At 36.4% G+C, this 15,423-nt stretch overlaps 2 protein-coding genes across 3 annotated transcripts in view; both read right to left on the bottom strand.

Annotated features, from left to right (window-relative positions):
- LOC139129296 (uncharacterized) overlaps positions 1 to 15,423 on the bottom strand; it is a 413,410-nt gene that overhangs the window by 206,720 nt on the left and 191,267 nt on the right. The window lies entirely within an intron of this gene.
- Positions 7,828 to 15,423, bottom strand: part of LOC139129985 (uncharacterized) — a 102,830-nt gene continuing 95,234 nt past the window's right edge. The window contains exons 1-4 of one of the 2 annotated variants that reach the window (XM_070695697.1): positions 12,378 to 13,016; positions 10,817 to 10,885; positions 10,016 to 10,444; positions 7,828 to 9,652 (exon numbers count right to left, since the gene is read on the bottom strand). In XM_070695697.1, the coding sequence (XP_070551798.1) occupies positions 9,000 to 9,652; positions 10,016 to 10,444; positions 10,817 to 10,885; positions 12,378 to 12,678 (1,452 nt within the window). In that variant the 5' untranslated portion in view covers positions 12,679 to 13,016 and the 3' untranslated portion in view covers positions 7,828 to 8,999. Of the gene's footprint in view, positions 9,653 to 10,015; positions 10,445 to 10,816; positions 10,886 to 12,377; positions 13,017 to 15,423 lie in introns of those variants that run through there. The other variant, XM_070695696.1, reaches the window with a different exon arrangement.

Below are 15,423 nucleotides of genomic sequence, written 5' to 3'. Positions count from 1 at the left end.
GAACTAAACTGAACGCATGCAAGTTTGACTTACTTATTTCAGATGAAACATGTACCATTGAGATAACTGTGAGAAGTTTGAAAATTACTTCATAATCTCTGCGTTCTCAAAAGCTCTACTCCTATCTATAGTTGTACCTCTTGATACATTATATCTAGTTTTTACTATACTCTTTGAACTGTCAAATGTATTATTTGATTTGAGACATTGCAGTACAAATGTGTTGTTTGATTGGCATTTTCAAGAAATAAAGATGACAAAACTTATCGTTGCTTATGGTGTAATAAGCTGTCATTATTTGTTGATCCATTCCAAACTTTGTTCTTAAATTTTCATCTATTCTATATCCCACACAGAAATTTGAGTCAGTATCCAAACTTCAGCACGGATGTGAAATATTTTTGTAAAAGTGTTAGTCTAATTGATCAAATACAGGCTGATGTGCTATTATAGCCTTGAACTTCTTCAGTGAGGTATGAGAGCCAGCTGAGTACATGTACTTCTGCCATAACACCACTGAGGGCGCTATATTCATCACTCGCTCAAACCTTTAGCAGGGCCTTTCAGGAAAATCGGGTCAGTGTTCATTCAACATGGCATTGATTGAATCTCAATCAATGCTTTTATACCGTCTTTTTATCTGAATGCTAATGCGGTTGTCTATGGTAAATTGACCAGAGCTTTTCAACGCTTACCAAAATTGTAAAACATACAGATGTGATGTGAGTTAAGGACAGTACAGTTCCATGTTAGTAAACGCACAGTCCTGCAAATGTTTAAGGAAGATGATAAACACATCGTGATAATATCTCAAAAGCCATACGGCATTCTTTCCATGGACTGTTACAACCAGCAAATGTTGGTGGTAATACCACCCATTGCATGTACTCATCTTATACATCGACAAGAACATGGCATGTTGTATCTCCTTCATTTTATTACTAAATTTATACATAATGAAATCTACATGAAATCTAAAATTGAAAGGTAAAAATTTACACAACCTGAAATGTATCCACAACTTAGGGACCGTTCAGTTTTTACGGCCGGGGGGGGGGGGGGGGCCGGCAAAATCCAGGGGGGTCATCATAATTTTGGAATCCAAGAAGGGGGGGTCATCACTTTTTCACTGGTAGGAAAGGGGGGGTCACCACATTTTCAAAAACAATACCTACAATAAAGTCCACTTTATGCCATGGCCATGATTGACCCTCTTTACCGGCGGGCCGCCTTCGGCGGCCCAATACAATAAATATACTTTATGTATTACCCATGACCCTCTTAGTGGGCAGACGCCTTTGGCGGCCCACCCAATTAGGTTTACTTCATGCAATGGCCATGATCGACCCTCTTTACCGGCGGGTTGCCTGCGGCGGCCCACTACAATAAATTGACTTTATTTTAATACCCCATGACCATCTTAACGGCCGGACGCTTTAAGCGGCCATGTTCAGTAAAGTTTACTTCATGCAATGGCCATGATCGACCCTCTTTTTACCAGTGGGCCACCTTTGGTTGCCCACTAGAATAAAGTTGACTTTACGTAATGGCCCATGACCCTCTTAACCGGAGGGCTGCCTTTGGCGAACCACTCCAATAAAGTTTACTTTATACAATGTCCATGGACATAAGTTGTCTATGGAAATGAAGTTAAAAATTGCCCTACAGTCGTCCTAATTAACAGACGTTTGCATGGATGTGGCTGAGAAGTTTGTACACTGGCATCTCTGCTACACGAATAAAGTGCGCCGCGTACCGGAGTTCAAATCCAACCGTGCGGGTAAATTTGACATATGGGTTTTGGTTATTTTTCAGCGGGGGGGGGGGGGGGGGGGGGGGTCATCAAATTTTTTTGTCTGACAAAGGGGGGGTCATCATTTTTTCGCGAAAAATGCAGGGGGGGTCATCATTTTTTTGAACACCGGCGACAAGATTTTGCCGGCCCCCCCCCCCCCGGCCGTAAAAACTGAACGGTCCCTTAAAATACAAGCATTTCAGCCAATTTTTTATTCAATCCATACTACCTGTGAGTGGGTCTGGTTGGCCAATATAGTATATTTTGCTATGACAGCCAACTCGTGACTCCTCCAGAGAACAATATTATTGAATATAAAGTAGACAGACTTCAACACTATCCCTTCAATAGTTTCACTTGAATCAATGTCCATATTCTTCCTCAAGAAAGTAGTGAGTAAGCCAGGCAACACTGTATCAAATATTGAAACTAAAATTCGTCCCTGAGAACATAAGCAGGACATGGCATGTTAATGCTCTTAAAATATTTTCTACTTAAAGATAATGCTCTACTTCTATTCACGTTTCTCTAATACATAAAGAAGCGATGAATAATATTTCGAAGAGCATATATCTATGCGCTGAAGTAAACGTATGGATAATGCTGGAAATATCGAAGATTTAAAATAGGAAAACTATTATTTTTGTTACTTAATACAAAGATTACATAATCCACTCATCCATTGGGTGCAATGATTGTAATTATTGACGCATTTGTGGGTTATTTCTTGTTACAAATTAGAATGCTGCAAAGATAATAGATCATTGTGATGCGGATATTTAATAAAAAAGTGAGTGGCTGAAAATCATCTTTCCTACCTAAGTAAAAACCAATTTTCTTGCAAAATTTTACAATGTCAGGAAAAAGAACTCAAACACATAGTGTTTTTGTACATTCCATAAGAGAATACTAATGGGTGCCGTCACCAATGTTGTTTTAGTCAGTATAATGGAATTGTGAGAAAGCTTTATTGCATTTTGTACATCTTTTTGAATTTTCCAAATTCCAAACAATAATATTTATGGATGCAACTTAAGCACTTGTTCAAGATATCATTTACAGAAACTGTTCATAAAAGGGCAATGTTCCCATACATGACAAATATTTACACTGTTTTCATTCTTCCTCCAACACTGAAAAGCCTTGAAAACAGTCGCCTTCTATCATGCCTAATTAGTCACATTTACAAAATCATTAACAGAATGTGAACATGAAATGGATTAAATTCGGATAGTTTTCAATCGGATTCGAACCCACAACATACGGCATCAGTCGCCTAGCTGGGAGGCCACAGACAGAACCAGTCGGCTAAATCTCCACTCCCAAAAAAGAGTGGTTCAATAGCCGGCTAAGTGTTACATTTTTCTGACTGAGACCGCTCAACACGTTGTAGAGTTCGTTAAGCACTCACGCACGCATGCTCACTATCATACATCGCACATACACACTTTAAAGAATTCACAATTGCAAACACGACAAGAAGCAAAAATGAAACATATATATTTGATGTGCGCTCAGATTATTCCACGAGTGATCAAATCAATCTATAATTACTTGTAGCCCATGTCTTATTTAAAACATTATCTCACGAGTATATAAAATGAGTAATTATCATTACATGAAAATACACAATAAACATATGTCTTCAAGTCAAATCTGTGAAAAACAAAAAAATGAAGGCAAGTGGGACTTATTTACCGGACATAAAATTTCTATGTTCTCTCACTTCGTTACTTACGTACCAAGCAGTTTCATGCTAAAATGCTGACTCATCAAACAAAACACTGAATACATAACTCTTTTGGTGATAACAAAGACAGCTTTGTATGTCACCTTTACATGTACTGTTCCTGTTCTCCGGGTAAGTAGGGCACTTGTATTCAATTCTAAATAATCTCTAATATTCAATAGTTTACTGTTGCTACACTGTAACCAATTTTCCACAAGAAGATTGCAGGTTATCAACGTATGCTGAATACTTAACAAGCACAAGATTAAAGCTGCAAGCAGCGTGGCGGGGCCCAACCGGTAACCATAGTTTCAAGTACTTGCACTGATGATACTATGTACGAAATTTGAGCTTTAAGGTTCCAGAAAAGAAATCGACCTTTCAAAGCTAACGATTCTCTATTAGTTAATAAGCTCAGAACCCCCGTAAATTATATATTTTCTGAAAGCCTAGATATTGGGGAACATTTTAGTTACCTTAGTGTCACCATTGTTTACATACTATCAAGTGTAGGTAATTTGCATAACATTTCAAAAATTGGTTTTTCCATATGTTTTGTTTCAATGCTTTGAGACATATAGCTGAAATTTGTGTGAGTCCATTAAGCTGTCCTAGTGATCCTCAAAAGTGTGTCTCAGAATTTTTTTAAACCTTCTTAAACAATTTTTATGCCAGAAAAACTTTCAGAGTGGCGAATTTAACCCTACTTAATGTCTTTAAAATTGTGCTAAAACAAAACTAAGCAAGATATAAAAAATCTGAGACACACTTTAGAACGAGCGTCGTGACAGCTTGTATTACAGCAAGTTTGAGTCAAACATAGGGAAAACAGATTTTGAAAAGTTATGCAAATTACCTGTCACGTGATAGTTATGTAAACAATGGTGACACTGTGGTTACCAATTTTTTCCCTATATCTAGGCTTTGAGAAATGTATAATTTAGGGGGGGGGGGTTCTGAGCTTATTAACCATCAGACAATAGTTAGATCAAAAAGGTCAATTTCTTGTCTTGGAACCTTAATGGGTCTGTTGGTTCATGTTAAGAATAATTTTGAACATCATTCTTATGGTTATTGTAGGTTTCGTTGGTATTGCAAAAATCAATATGGCTGCCAAACCACGTGACTGATAGAAATGCTTTACGCAAACTTGATACTTCTCACACTAAGAATGATACGAGTCAAATTTCGTTTTAATCAGTATGATTGTTCTGGAGAAGAATATTTTAAAAGATTAAATGGGATTTTCGAAAAATCCAATATGCCCAACAAACCACATGACCGATTCAAATGCCCTTCGCACTTGATAGTGCTTGCACTCAAAATGATACGAGTAAAGTCCCATTTCAATCAGTGCGTTGGTTCTGAAGAAGAATATTTTTAGAAATTAAACTGTGATTTTCGCAAAATCCAATATTCCGGCCAAACCATGTGACAGATCCAAATGCCTTTCGCATTCTTGAAAGCTCTCACACAGTAGATGGTGCGAGTAAAATTTCAGTTCTATCCGTTGTTGGTTTAGGAGGAGAAGGTTTTAAAATATAAAATTGGAATTTTTGGCAAAATCCAATATGGCGGCCAAAGTCATTTTAGGTCTTAGAAAAATCAAATATGGTCACCAGGTCGCATGACCAATCAAATTGTATGGGTCATGTGCACGAGTACTCATAAGTACCAATTGACCCTGCAAGTTTGAGGAGTTTGCATTTAGTGGTTTAAGAGATGTAGCGCGACAAAGAAAAGGCAGAAGAGGAAGAGGAAGAGGAAGAAATAGTGGGACTCGAGCAATAATATTAGGATTCCAGGCGGTCGGCTTGGGCCCCTAGCTATACAATTACTTTGATAGCTCCACGTTCAACACTGAAGAGTGTTGTCTGGCTGTCAAATTGTCTGGATCTTATTGAGTAGTAAATCATGAAAATTCATCTTATTAATTTTCCAGCTAAGAATACTGTGACGTTACAGCCATATTATGATTATAATTACTAGACCAATGAACAATCCCTCTGCTCACTGGTCATAATGAATATTTCTGAATGTTACATGTAATCAAAGGTAAAGACAAACACGCAGAATTTACATGCTTTTGAAAAGTTTTTTTTTTGTTATTATCATTTCACACAGTGTTGTGACAGATATGAGAGGTTTTAACTTTTAGCAAAAATACATAACTTTTGTGCTATATCTAGAATCTGCATGAATGATTGTCGGGACAATATCCCAGTTTTACCTTTGATGAATTTTCACGATTTTACTACAACTTCGTCTGTAGGAGGCGATAGCCTGAGATGTTAGGCTGTGGATATTGCAAAGTGTGTTCTGTATGCTCTACTTTTATGACATTTATTCTGAAGGATACTCTTATTTGAAATAAAAATATTTGATTTCGCAGACTTTTATATGTTGTTTTATCTTTTTCTGGGGCAGCTTGACTTTTTTCTAAGCATATCATTGATGAAAACACCTTCACTGCAAGACTTTGCACCACTGTATCATGGGTTATCATGACTAAGATCGACATGATCAAGATTGGTATGTCCATTCATTGGCCTTATCCCTTCACTCAAACTCTCTGTACCACTGTCTCCTATGTTATTATGACTCAGATCAAGACTCAGGTAAATCCACACATTGATCTCAATCCTTAACTCAAACTATCTGCACCACTTCTCCTATCTTATTATTACTATAATCAACATGTGTATGTCCATCCTTTGATCTCATCACTTTACTCAAATGCTTTGAAGCACTGTCCCTATGTTATTATGACTAAGATCAAGATGAATAAGTCTATCCACTGACCCCATCTGTTTACTCAAACTCTTCGCACCATTGTCTCCCATGTTATTATGACTACGATCCAGGGACTTAAGGCTCATATAATTTTGCCCTTGTACGAAAAAGTTAAAGTCCCTGTCGACCCTTTGTTGTTCTTTGACTCTTAGTTTGATACGTTAGTCATTTGTACGTTTACTGTACAGTACATATACATATCAAGAGGACCACATGAGTACAAAAGATTTGTTTGAAAATAAACCTGACAACAAGTGGAATGCTGTTCAAACGTTCCAACAGTAAAAGTCTTATAATGACTCTCATACATGTTCATGAACTAAAGGTGCATTGGCAAAAGACTGGACAGGTAACTCATCAGAATCACTGTCTATACAGGAGCCCTCAACTGATGACTTACTTGATCTTTATGGTAAGGAAAAATGGCAGGCAGGTAATTAAAATTATAGGCAACGTTCATTAATGGTTAGCTAATATGCCGCCAATGAATTTCTAGTAGAAATTTACTGTCCGACAGGCCAATTTTGGTGTTACTAAAATTAATATACGCTAGTCTCTCTCCAGTGAAAGTAGAACGTTTCTCACAATTTTAACACCTAGACTATCAATTTTACTTCCAATATTGTCTAAGTTTCTCAAACAACTGAAGTTTTTTTAAAATTTTAGCTAAACAAGGACGAGTGATTGGGCTTAACCGTGCAAGTAATAATCTTTCTGTACTAGAAAAAAATGATATATCATTCAACACACTCATGTATTCAGTTTCAGACCACTTTACCCTCTTTGGAATTTTTACAGTGGTAATTTTTCAAATGTTTTTGAAAAGACCTTCAAGTGTTCATCCTTTAATGTCAAGTTTTTCTCTTTCAAAATCAGGTAAAATAGCTGATGTAGGAAGTTGGTTTGAAATATAGGGAACTATTTTTTGGAGCCCAAACAAATTGTGACTAACATCAATGTCACATTTAGCATCATAGCTATCCATATCAGATAACAGTGTCTGCACTCCAATAGCACCAAGTTTATTTGAATTCATGTTTATATAACATAGTTGACTAAACTCAGATATCATTTTACCAACCTGATCAACATTCTCAATTTTATTGAAACTGATATCTAAATATTTCAGTGTTTCTGAAACATTTAAAAGGAGAGAATGCAATGACAACTGTAAGTTGTTGTGACTTAAGTCAAGTCTCTGTAACTTTGTGAGATGTTTTAGGGCAAAATCGCCTTCTGATATATCAATGTGGCTGAGTTTATTATAACTTAGATCTAATTCTTCAAGTTGTGTGTAATTTCCAGATTTTCAGTATTCAATTCATGAAGATCATTGTGACTGAGATTTAAGTGAATCACCGATGTGGGAATGATCTGAAACATGATCATCGGCTTTAAGGTTGCTGTTACTGAGGTTAAGATACTTCAAATTTCTGAATCGTGTCAACTCAGTGAGCAGAACACATGACATGTCGGTGTTACTGAGGTTTAAATCTGTCACTTCTTGAGAAATGTGTTGCAATAAAACTTTCATGTCATCTCTGCTAACGCAACAATGACTCAGATCTACCCTTTTAAGCTCTTTTAAATGTTTCAGTCTCTCACTTAGCAACAAAACAATATGTTGGTTCAACTCAGTACCACTCAGATCAATGCTTACAATGTTACTGAGTAGTGATAAATTTTCACTGAGTTTTGACAACTGACTGGTCATTAATTTTGTACAATCTATGTGTCTCACATTATCTAAACTTCTTATCAAATTTGCAACATCATCCAGTGATTTAAGAGTGAGATCACCAACATCGTGCAGCTCCGCTGTAGAGGTACACAAAGGTAGAAATTCAAGTAAACCATGTGCTATGTAATTATCATCTACCCTTACATCTATTTGATCTCTTATTGGTAGCAATACTGTACACCCTAAACTGCCAATACTGTTTCTGCTTAAGTCCAAAACATTGAGACGTGGCATTTTACTCAACACCGCTCGTAATAACCTACAATGGTTCAAGGACAACTCGTTTTCAGCTAAACACAATGTATTGATATTGAGAATGAAAGTCTGTTCAGAAAAACAGAGTACAAACTGCTCACAAAATTTTTCTCCAAAACCTGTTAGGCTCAGTTTTTCTAGATGTGGCATGAATGACAATGCCTTCATGAACATCCCAATTCTACAATCGTCAATCTCTTCCAATATTTGCACATTACTTGAAATGGTCAATGATCTGACTGCTGGTTGCTGAGTTGTGTCACTGCCAGACCTGGATTTTGCATGTTTAAATAATAATGGTAGAAATCGCAACAACTTGGCAGTCACAATGAAGTCATGAGAATTGTTTATTCTGACTGTACACCTGTCAACAGCTGATGGATTTCCACTAATATTTGTCAGACATTCTTTGAATTCACTTGAGAGAAATGCTTCATCAATCTCTGAATACAATTTAATGTCTTTGATTAATGAGGTGTACTGAAAAATTACAGAGAGAGCATGTATACCTTGATTGGAGATCCCAGTACAAGCTGACAGATCTAATGTATAGTCAAGACCCATGACTTTCTCTATATTTATTGCATAAACAAAAGGCCTCTCTGATTCCAACAAACAATTACCGACCACTGCTAATTTATCAATATCAACAGAATATTGCACTTCACTGAATTTTGCAACTTCGTTTAGGAAATATGATGCTTTCTTACCCAAAATCCCAGTGACATATGGGAAACAATATGACATGTTGGCTTGCAAAATCTTTGTTCTGTCATCCTTGAGTAATATTGGAATATTATCTGACGACAATGCAATAATGTACTTATATACGCCGCAATGATGTAAGTGTATAAATATTTGCTTTGGAAGGTGTAACAATCTTCAGACTTTGTCAACAAACCAAAAAAGTGTGATTCTAGATTTGAAATACTTTTGTCAATCCATGATGGATTCAATATTCCAACATTTTCCTCAGTGATATGCTCATACAGACACTTTCCTACATCATTAAATCTAGCTTTCACAATATCTCTGAGGTTTTCCACTTTCATATTATTTTCTTTACAAAACATCTCTGCATTGTGTATCAAAGCATGCTCAGTTGCTTTTGTTACTGTTGGAGGAAAAGTGGAATTCTCGAACCAAAAGGATACAAGACTAAGGAAGAAAAACTCTTCTTCTCTCAGGGCATCTACTACTGGATCAAACTTTGATTGTTCAAGTAAAGTCCTTGCTTGTTGTTTATCCTGTACTTGATCCATGACAAAAGCTTCCCATTTATCACATTTTGTAACTTGACGCAACGTTTCTCTGCATGCAGAGGAAACTGCTGCCATTTCTGTTAAGTGAAAACAAAAAAGATGGTAAAAATGAGTTGAAAGCAAATTTTATATACTAGCATGTTAAGTAGGAAGCTAAAAATTTGAATGAGATCGAGTGATTGAGCTATTTCCATATTCTAAAGGCCAATTGCTCTTTCCAGAAAATGTGCGTACTGTAAATACAAAATTTGAAATTTTCCCTTGTCTATGCTGCATATAATTACATAGTCATACCTTGTGTTGGCAGTGTACGGAGTCAGTTTCAATGCTTTAGATATATTTATGTGGTTCTTGGGAATTATTTTTTCTTTGCATATTCCTTCTATGTTCGCGATATATATTCTGTTTAACGTATTCTCATCACTTCAAAAGCAACTTACCATGCATCTTCTGTTTCACTTCTTCATACTCTTTATCATCTATCTCCAGCTTGATTCTTATAGTAATACCAGCCTTCAAAGCTTTATCTCTTATGTCAGTTGGTATTAGTATACTAGTTAGAGCCTTGTCCACTGTACCATCTTTATACTTCTGCCAGAAACAATCTAAATCCTGCTCTGTAATAAAGCTCAAAATAAAGAACAGAGACCCACGTTTAACTTCATTCAAGTCAGCCCCGAATTCTTTTAATTTATCCATACATTCTCCAAGCTTGGCATTGTCATTTTCTGGTACTGAGTTAATGTATTTCTGAACTAACTCTAACAGTTTCTTTTGTAGGTCAAGTTTCACCCTCCTTTCTTCAATGTCAAGTTCTTGTCTCTGTCTTTCATTTTCATCCATCACCACATTGATTTTCCCTGTCATCCCTGTAGAACAAATATTGAAAACTGTTAACTTAAATATACTTATATGAACATTGTCACCCCTGTTAAATGAAGTGAACATTTTCTTTGGCATAACACGGAAGAATGCTTTCTAAATACAATATAATATTTTTCATTTTTGGCGGAAGTTCTCTCTGTCTGAAACATCTTCTCTAAAAGCCCCGCTATCTCCATGTTTTTGAATTTCAAATGAAGAAGTCAAGTACTTTGTAATGTAAGAACGGTTTGGCATCTGTGTCTAAAGAAACCTTTACTACATTCATTGTAGAGTTTACAAGCTGTTTTTTATGTTTCTAAGCTGATTACATAACTTATCCTCTAAAAAATGCATCTAATATCGATATGTATCATTACCTTCACTTGATGTTTGGTTCAAATCGTTACCGCCACTGGATACAGATGTAGATGTGTTATCAACAGGATCTAAAAAGAATAATCGTATTGTGTCAAAAAGAAAATTTCCAAATGCACGACGTTTGGACATTGAAATGGCGAAGCACTTATTTCACAATGAAAATGTGATTAAAATTAATTTTGTAGCAAAAAGAACATAGGCTTTTGGCTACAAGAACAACAACAACAAAAACAACAACAACAACAACAAAAACAGCAACAACAACAACGTTAATCACCTGGAGACTCGTCAGATTGCTTTACGTCTTAGTAACATTTAAAGTATTGTATCAGGATGTTCTTTACCCTGCGTATCATTTCATAGTTTTAAAGGAATCCCAGTTAGCATTCGTGACATTCTAAAAGAGCCTCTTTTTCAAATTTATAAATAAAGTCCTCCCATTATGCTTTGCCGTGCTAATCTTTGTCAATGCTAAAGTTACTACTATAGGTGATCTTTTCAATACTGGGGAAAGATGTTGGTTAATAACTTCATCGGCTTTGTGTAATAAAGTTACAATTCTTTGCAATATATTTACAAGGCTATATCTGTTCGTCTAAAATACGGCATTGAAAATCATTTTTGTATCAAGAACTTACTCTTTTAAGTTGCAGTATTCTACAGAGCACAATTATTTTCTAAGTAAAATGTAGAAAGTTGCAACTTACAAACACTTGATAATGGATCATCATACAACATGTTTTTCAGACTGATTAGACTCCGTCTGAAGGGACATTTTGAGCATTCCACATTCAATCAAACCAAACTTTGCTGCTTATTATTATGATTCCATCATAAAGAAAGATGGGGATTTACAATGGTGAGTATGCACTGAGCCTATCAAACTGGTTCTATTGCGTTCCGTACTGGTTTCCGTTAAGGTGCTAACTGTTCTCTCTGTAGGGCCTGATGACATTGATTCACTCATACATACTTTCCTTTAGTGTCAAAATATCCAACCCCTTCTTGATGTTATTTCTGCTATAACGTCTCAGTGATTTTACCTGGTCAAGCTGTCAATATTTCGTAGCTTTTCATTAAACTTCCTGTTAAAATTTGTATTTATTCATAGACGTGTAAAGTCTCTGTTTACATTACCACAATGGCAAAGTTTCCTATTCATGAAGCAAGAATAAATTGGTTTAGGAACCAAGGTTCTGTTGATTCATTGGAAATATTTCGAACCAAGATTTAGTCCAGATTATGACTTGAACTTCAGTATCATCGTCTAAATGAAAATCTTCATGCTTTTAAGATCACAAGGGCCTTTGATGACATTCTATGTGACACTCATGATGGCCAAGTCAATTTTCACATATGAAAAACTGCTCTGTTTTTGACCTACTACTACTACTACTACTACAACTACTACTACTACTACTTATAATAAGTTTCAAAATTTCGTCATATGAACAAATCAATATCACTCACTACCAATCTGGCGAAAGTTAAAATATCGTCAAGTTCATGAAAAGATAATTATTTTTTACCAAATTTAAAAGAGTTACAGCGATTGCATACCAGTAATTGAAGCATTTTTTCTCTGGAATTCCGTTACTTTTGTGTTTAGGGTCTCTTTGTGTATATGTGAAAACAATCCTTTTAGGAGAATTAAATTACTGATTCCTATATCGCCTCGATTCTTTAAATGATGGAAGACATCTATGGCACTTTTCAGCTTATCCATCTCTTGCTCAGACACCTGATCTCCTCTGAGTAGGTTCTTTATTTCATTCACATCATTCTCAGTCAAGCCCTTTGCCAGGTCTAGAAACAGGATGTTCAGTGGGTTGATGGTACTGACCCCTGGAGCCTCTGCCATGATGACCAAAATTCACCGATGCTGTTCACGATATCACTTTGGTATAAATCTTAGCTTGACAGGGCTCCACAAAGGTTATACTATGTCATGGCCATACACATCTCTTGCAGTAGATATACTGCAGAAACTGTGTTCCTGAAAAGGAGCTAGCTGGTCAAACCATCATGAATGTTAAGCTGGAAAAAGAGCAAAAATGGGAATTTATCATATCTTATTAATATGTTTGGAATATGAAAGTGCAGAAATTATTTCAAGTGGATTCATACATTACACTTTAATTGAGGACGTAAAGTTGACAGACTTATATACGTCTTAACACACAATCAATGTTACAGAGTTTTATTATCAATTTATCCATTCGATTGTAAGTGTAAACTTTGATAAAAACACATGTACATACATCAACTCGGGTTATCACATCAATTAACCTTAAGCTAAGGGAAATGTGTAATGCTATAACACGAACCTATTACAAGGGCAATTTATCATGTTTGTGTACTTTTCAGGACATTCGCTGTCTTAGGTGTATGCATTTAACAAAATCATTATAAAAATTGCTTCGACTATTTTGACAAGGTTTCCAAAGGAGTACAACAAAATCAATATCCTAATAGGACATTCTTTCACTGTTACTTCGATTATGCGCATGTCTATTTGCGCATGTCTATTTACACATAACTCTTTGAAATAGCGTCAAACTGAAAAGTTATTACTTACACAAGCTTTTGGTTTCAAAATCATTTACGATTTGACCATCCTCACTTTTACAAAGCTAGTGCTTTGCCCTTGTTTTCATGAAATCTAGTTTTCGTAATTAATGCCGAAAGCCGAATGTATTTTACCAATGGCTCATCAAAGTCCCTGTTTACGCTACAGGACTACAACAACAGGAGTCGTTGTGTGTTAGTTCACGGTTATTGTACCGTGGGATAGAGTAAATAAAACTGTTAGTCTTTGGACAGTGCATAATTGAACAGTCAGCTACTTATACAACCAGAAAGTCGAGGATTAAAGGAAAAGTTGAAACGTAGAGTATGTACATACCTATTAGTGTACCCTGTAAATTCCGTTAAGCTGGAAACTCAGAGTCACAACGAAGGAATGTGCCTCTCGAACTAATCATATGAGTACGTGCGGAGTGCAGTAGTGAAAAAGTTGAACGCTGAACGAGTCAGTCCCACCAGCTGTACTTTCGCCAATGACAACTCTACTTTCGATTAAACAATAACAGTCAGTGTGATACTGAGCCTTATCGTGCAATTTTAAACAAACTACGCATAAGAGTTTGAAGACTCCGACGCGGAAATGTCATGAGATAAGCGAAGAGGGATTTTAGCTCTATGACGCACCAAGTTGCTAATATACATCCTCGTTCTAGACAGCTTTCTTTGCGCGTCGTTATATCCAAGCTCACACTTACAACGATCACTTAAATTTTTAAGCAGTATTCTATGTTTGTCTTTAGGTAGGTTTATTTCTCCAAAAAGGATTAGGTCTCCCTTTACAAAATGAAATCCAGTCTTTTTTCTCGTTGGGTAAAAGTTCGGCACGTAAATATTTGACCCTGCAAGAACCTGTTTACCTCGTTTCCGGATAAAAGAAGTCACGTGAGCCGCAGGTACTTGGTAAGAGGTGAGGTTTATATGTGTCGGCGGAACTGTGCTAATGCATAGCTATTTGATTCTCTCCCCTAACATCAACAACCACAGTCCCTAGAAACAGACCGTTAAACAGAGCAACTTTCCTACGCATATATACGCGAGGCCAAAGCAATCTTCCGAGAAAAGAACAGACCCTAAATAGCCTGCAAAGAATTGATTCTCCCTCCCCGAGCAAACTCGACAGTTTTCAGGTCAAAATTTGCGCCTGGCATAAAATCTTGCTTAAACTATTGCGATTTGTTTCAGAAGATCAACATCGTGTTCTGAAGCGTTAACTTTTTGTCCTGTTACTGATCTCTAGCATAAGATGTTCAACAGTCTGTAACAAAGGCATGACAGATTAAAGAAATCCCAGACAAGCTTTCCGAATTTATTATGTTGTCACTAACGAATAATGTAATTGTCAGTGTTGTGACAGGCTTGGCTTCAATTGTTGTTTTAACACTTCGACTGGCCGCGGTCGCTTCCGTACGGTTGTGGACGCACTTGGAAAATGTGTTTATCAGCCTAGGCTCGTCAATCCACCGTTAGACTTCTTTTCTTGGCTAACGATGAAAATATTGAAAAAAAAAAAAAAAAAAAAAAAAAAAAAAAAATATATATATATATATATATATATATGTAAAAGACTATATGTAAAAGACTACTCAGTATACAGCGAGAGAACGATAAGAAGACGCCGGGTAGTCAATAGGAAAATCAACGAACAATAGAAATTTGGCTTGTAGTCGCTTGTGGTTAATACATGACGGCCGCTGTGTAGTATGCATTAGTGCACGCCACAGCGGCCATCGCAGTGTATTGAACCACAGGCGACTGCGCTTTAGCTAGCACTCGTTCCGTTGACAATGCTCGACATGCAGTGACCACAATAATACAGAAAGTTGGATAAAAAGGTTGGTAATACACTGAAGTAATTTGATGCTGAAACAAATACTGTTACTTATTCGATGCAAAGCTGTGCTTCCCCCCTCCACTGTCTATGTTTTAACGAACGGCTAGTTTTGACTATGTATTCATGACCGAATCTTGAAATCTATACAAACTGTGAGGGCAACGTTCCAGTTGTCTCGCGTTTCATGAC

The sequence above is a fragment of the Ptychodera flava genome, chromosome 3 (genome assembly GCF_041260155.1).
Source record: "Ptychodera flava strain L36383 chromosome 3, AS_Pfla_20210202, whole genome shotgun sequence".
In the NCBI taxonomy this organism is placed as follows: Eukaryota; Metazoa; Hemichordata; class Enteropneusta; family Ptychoderidae; genus Ptychodera; species Ptychodera flava.
This window is presented reverse-complemented; position numbering and strand designations above follow the sequence as displayed.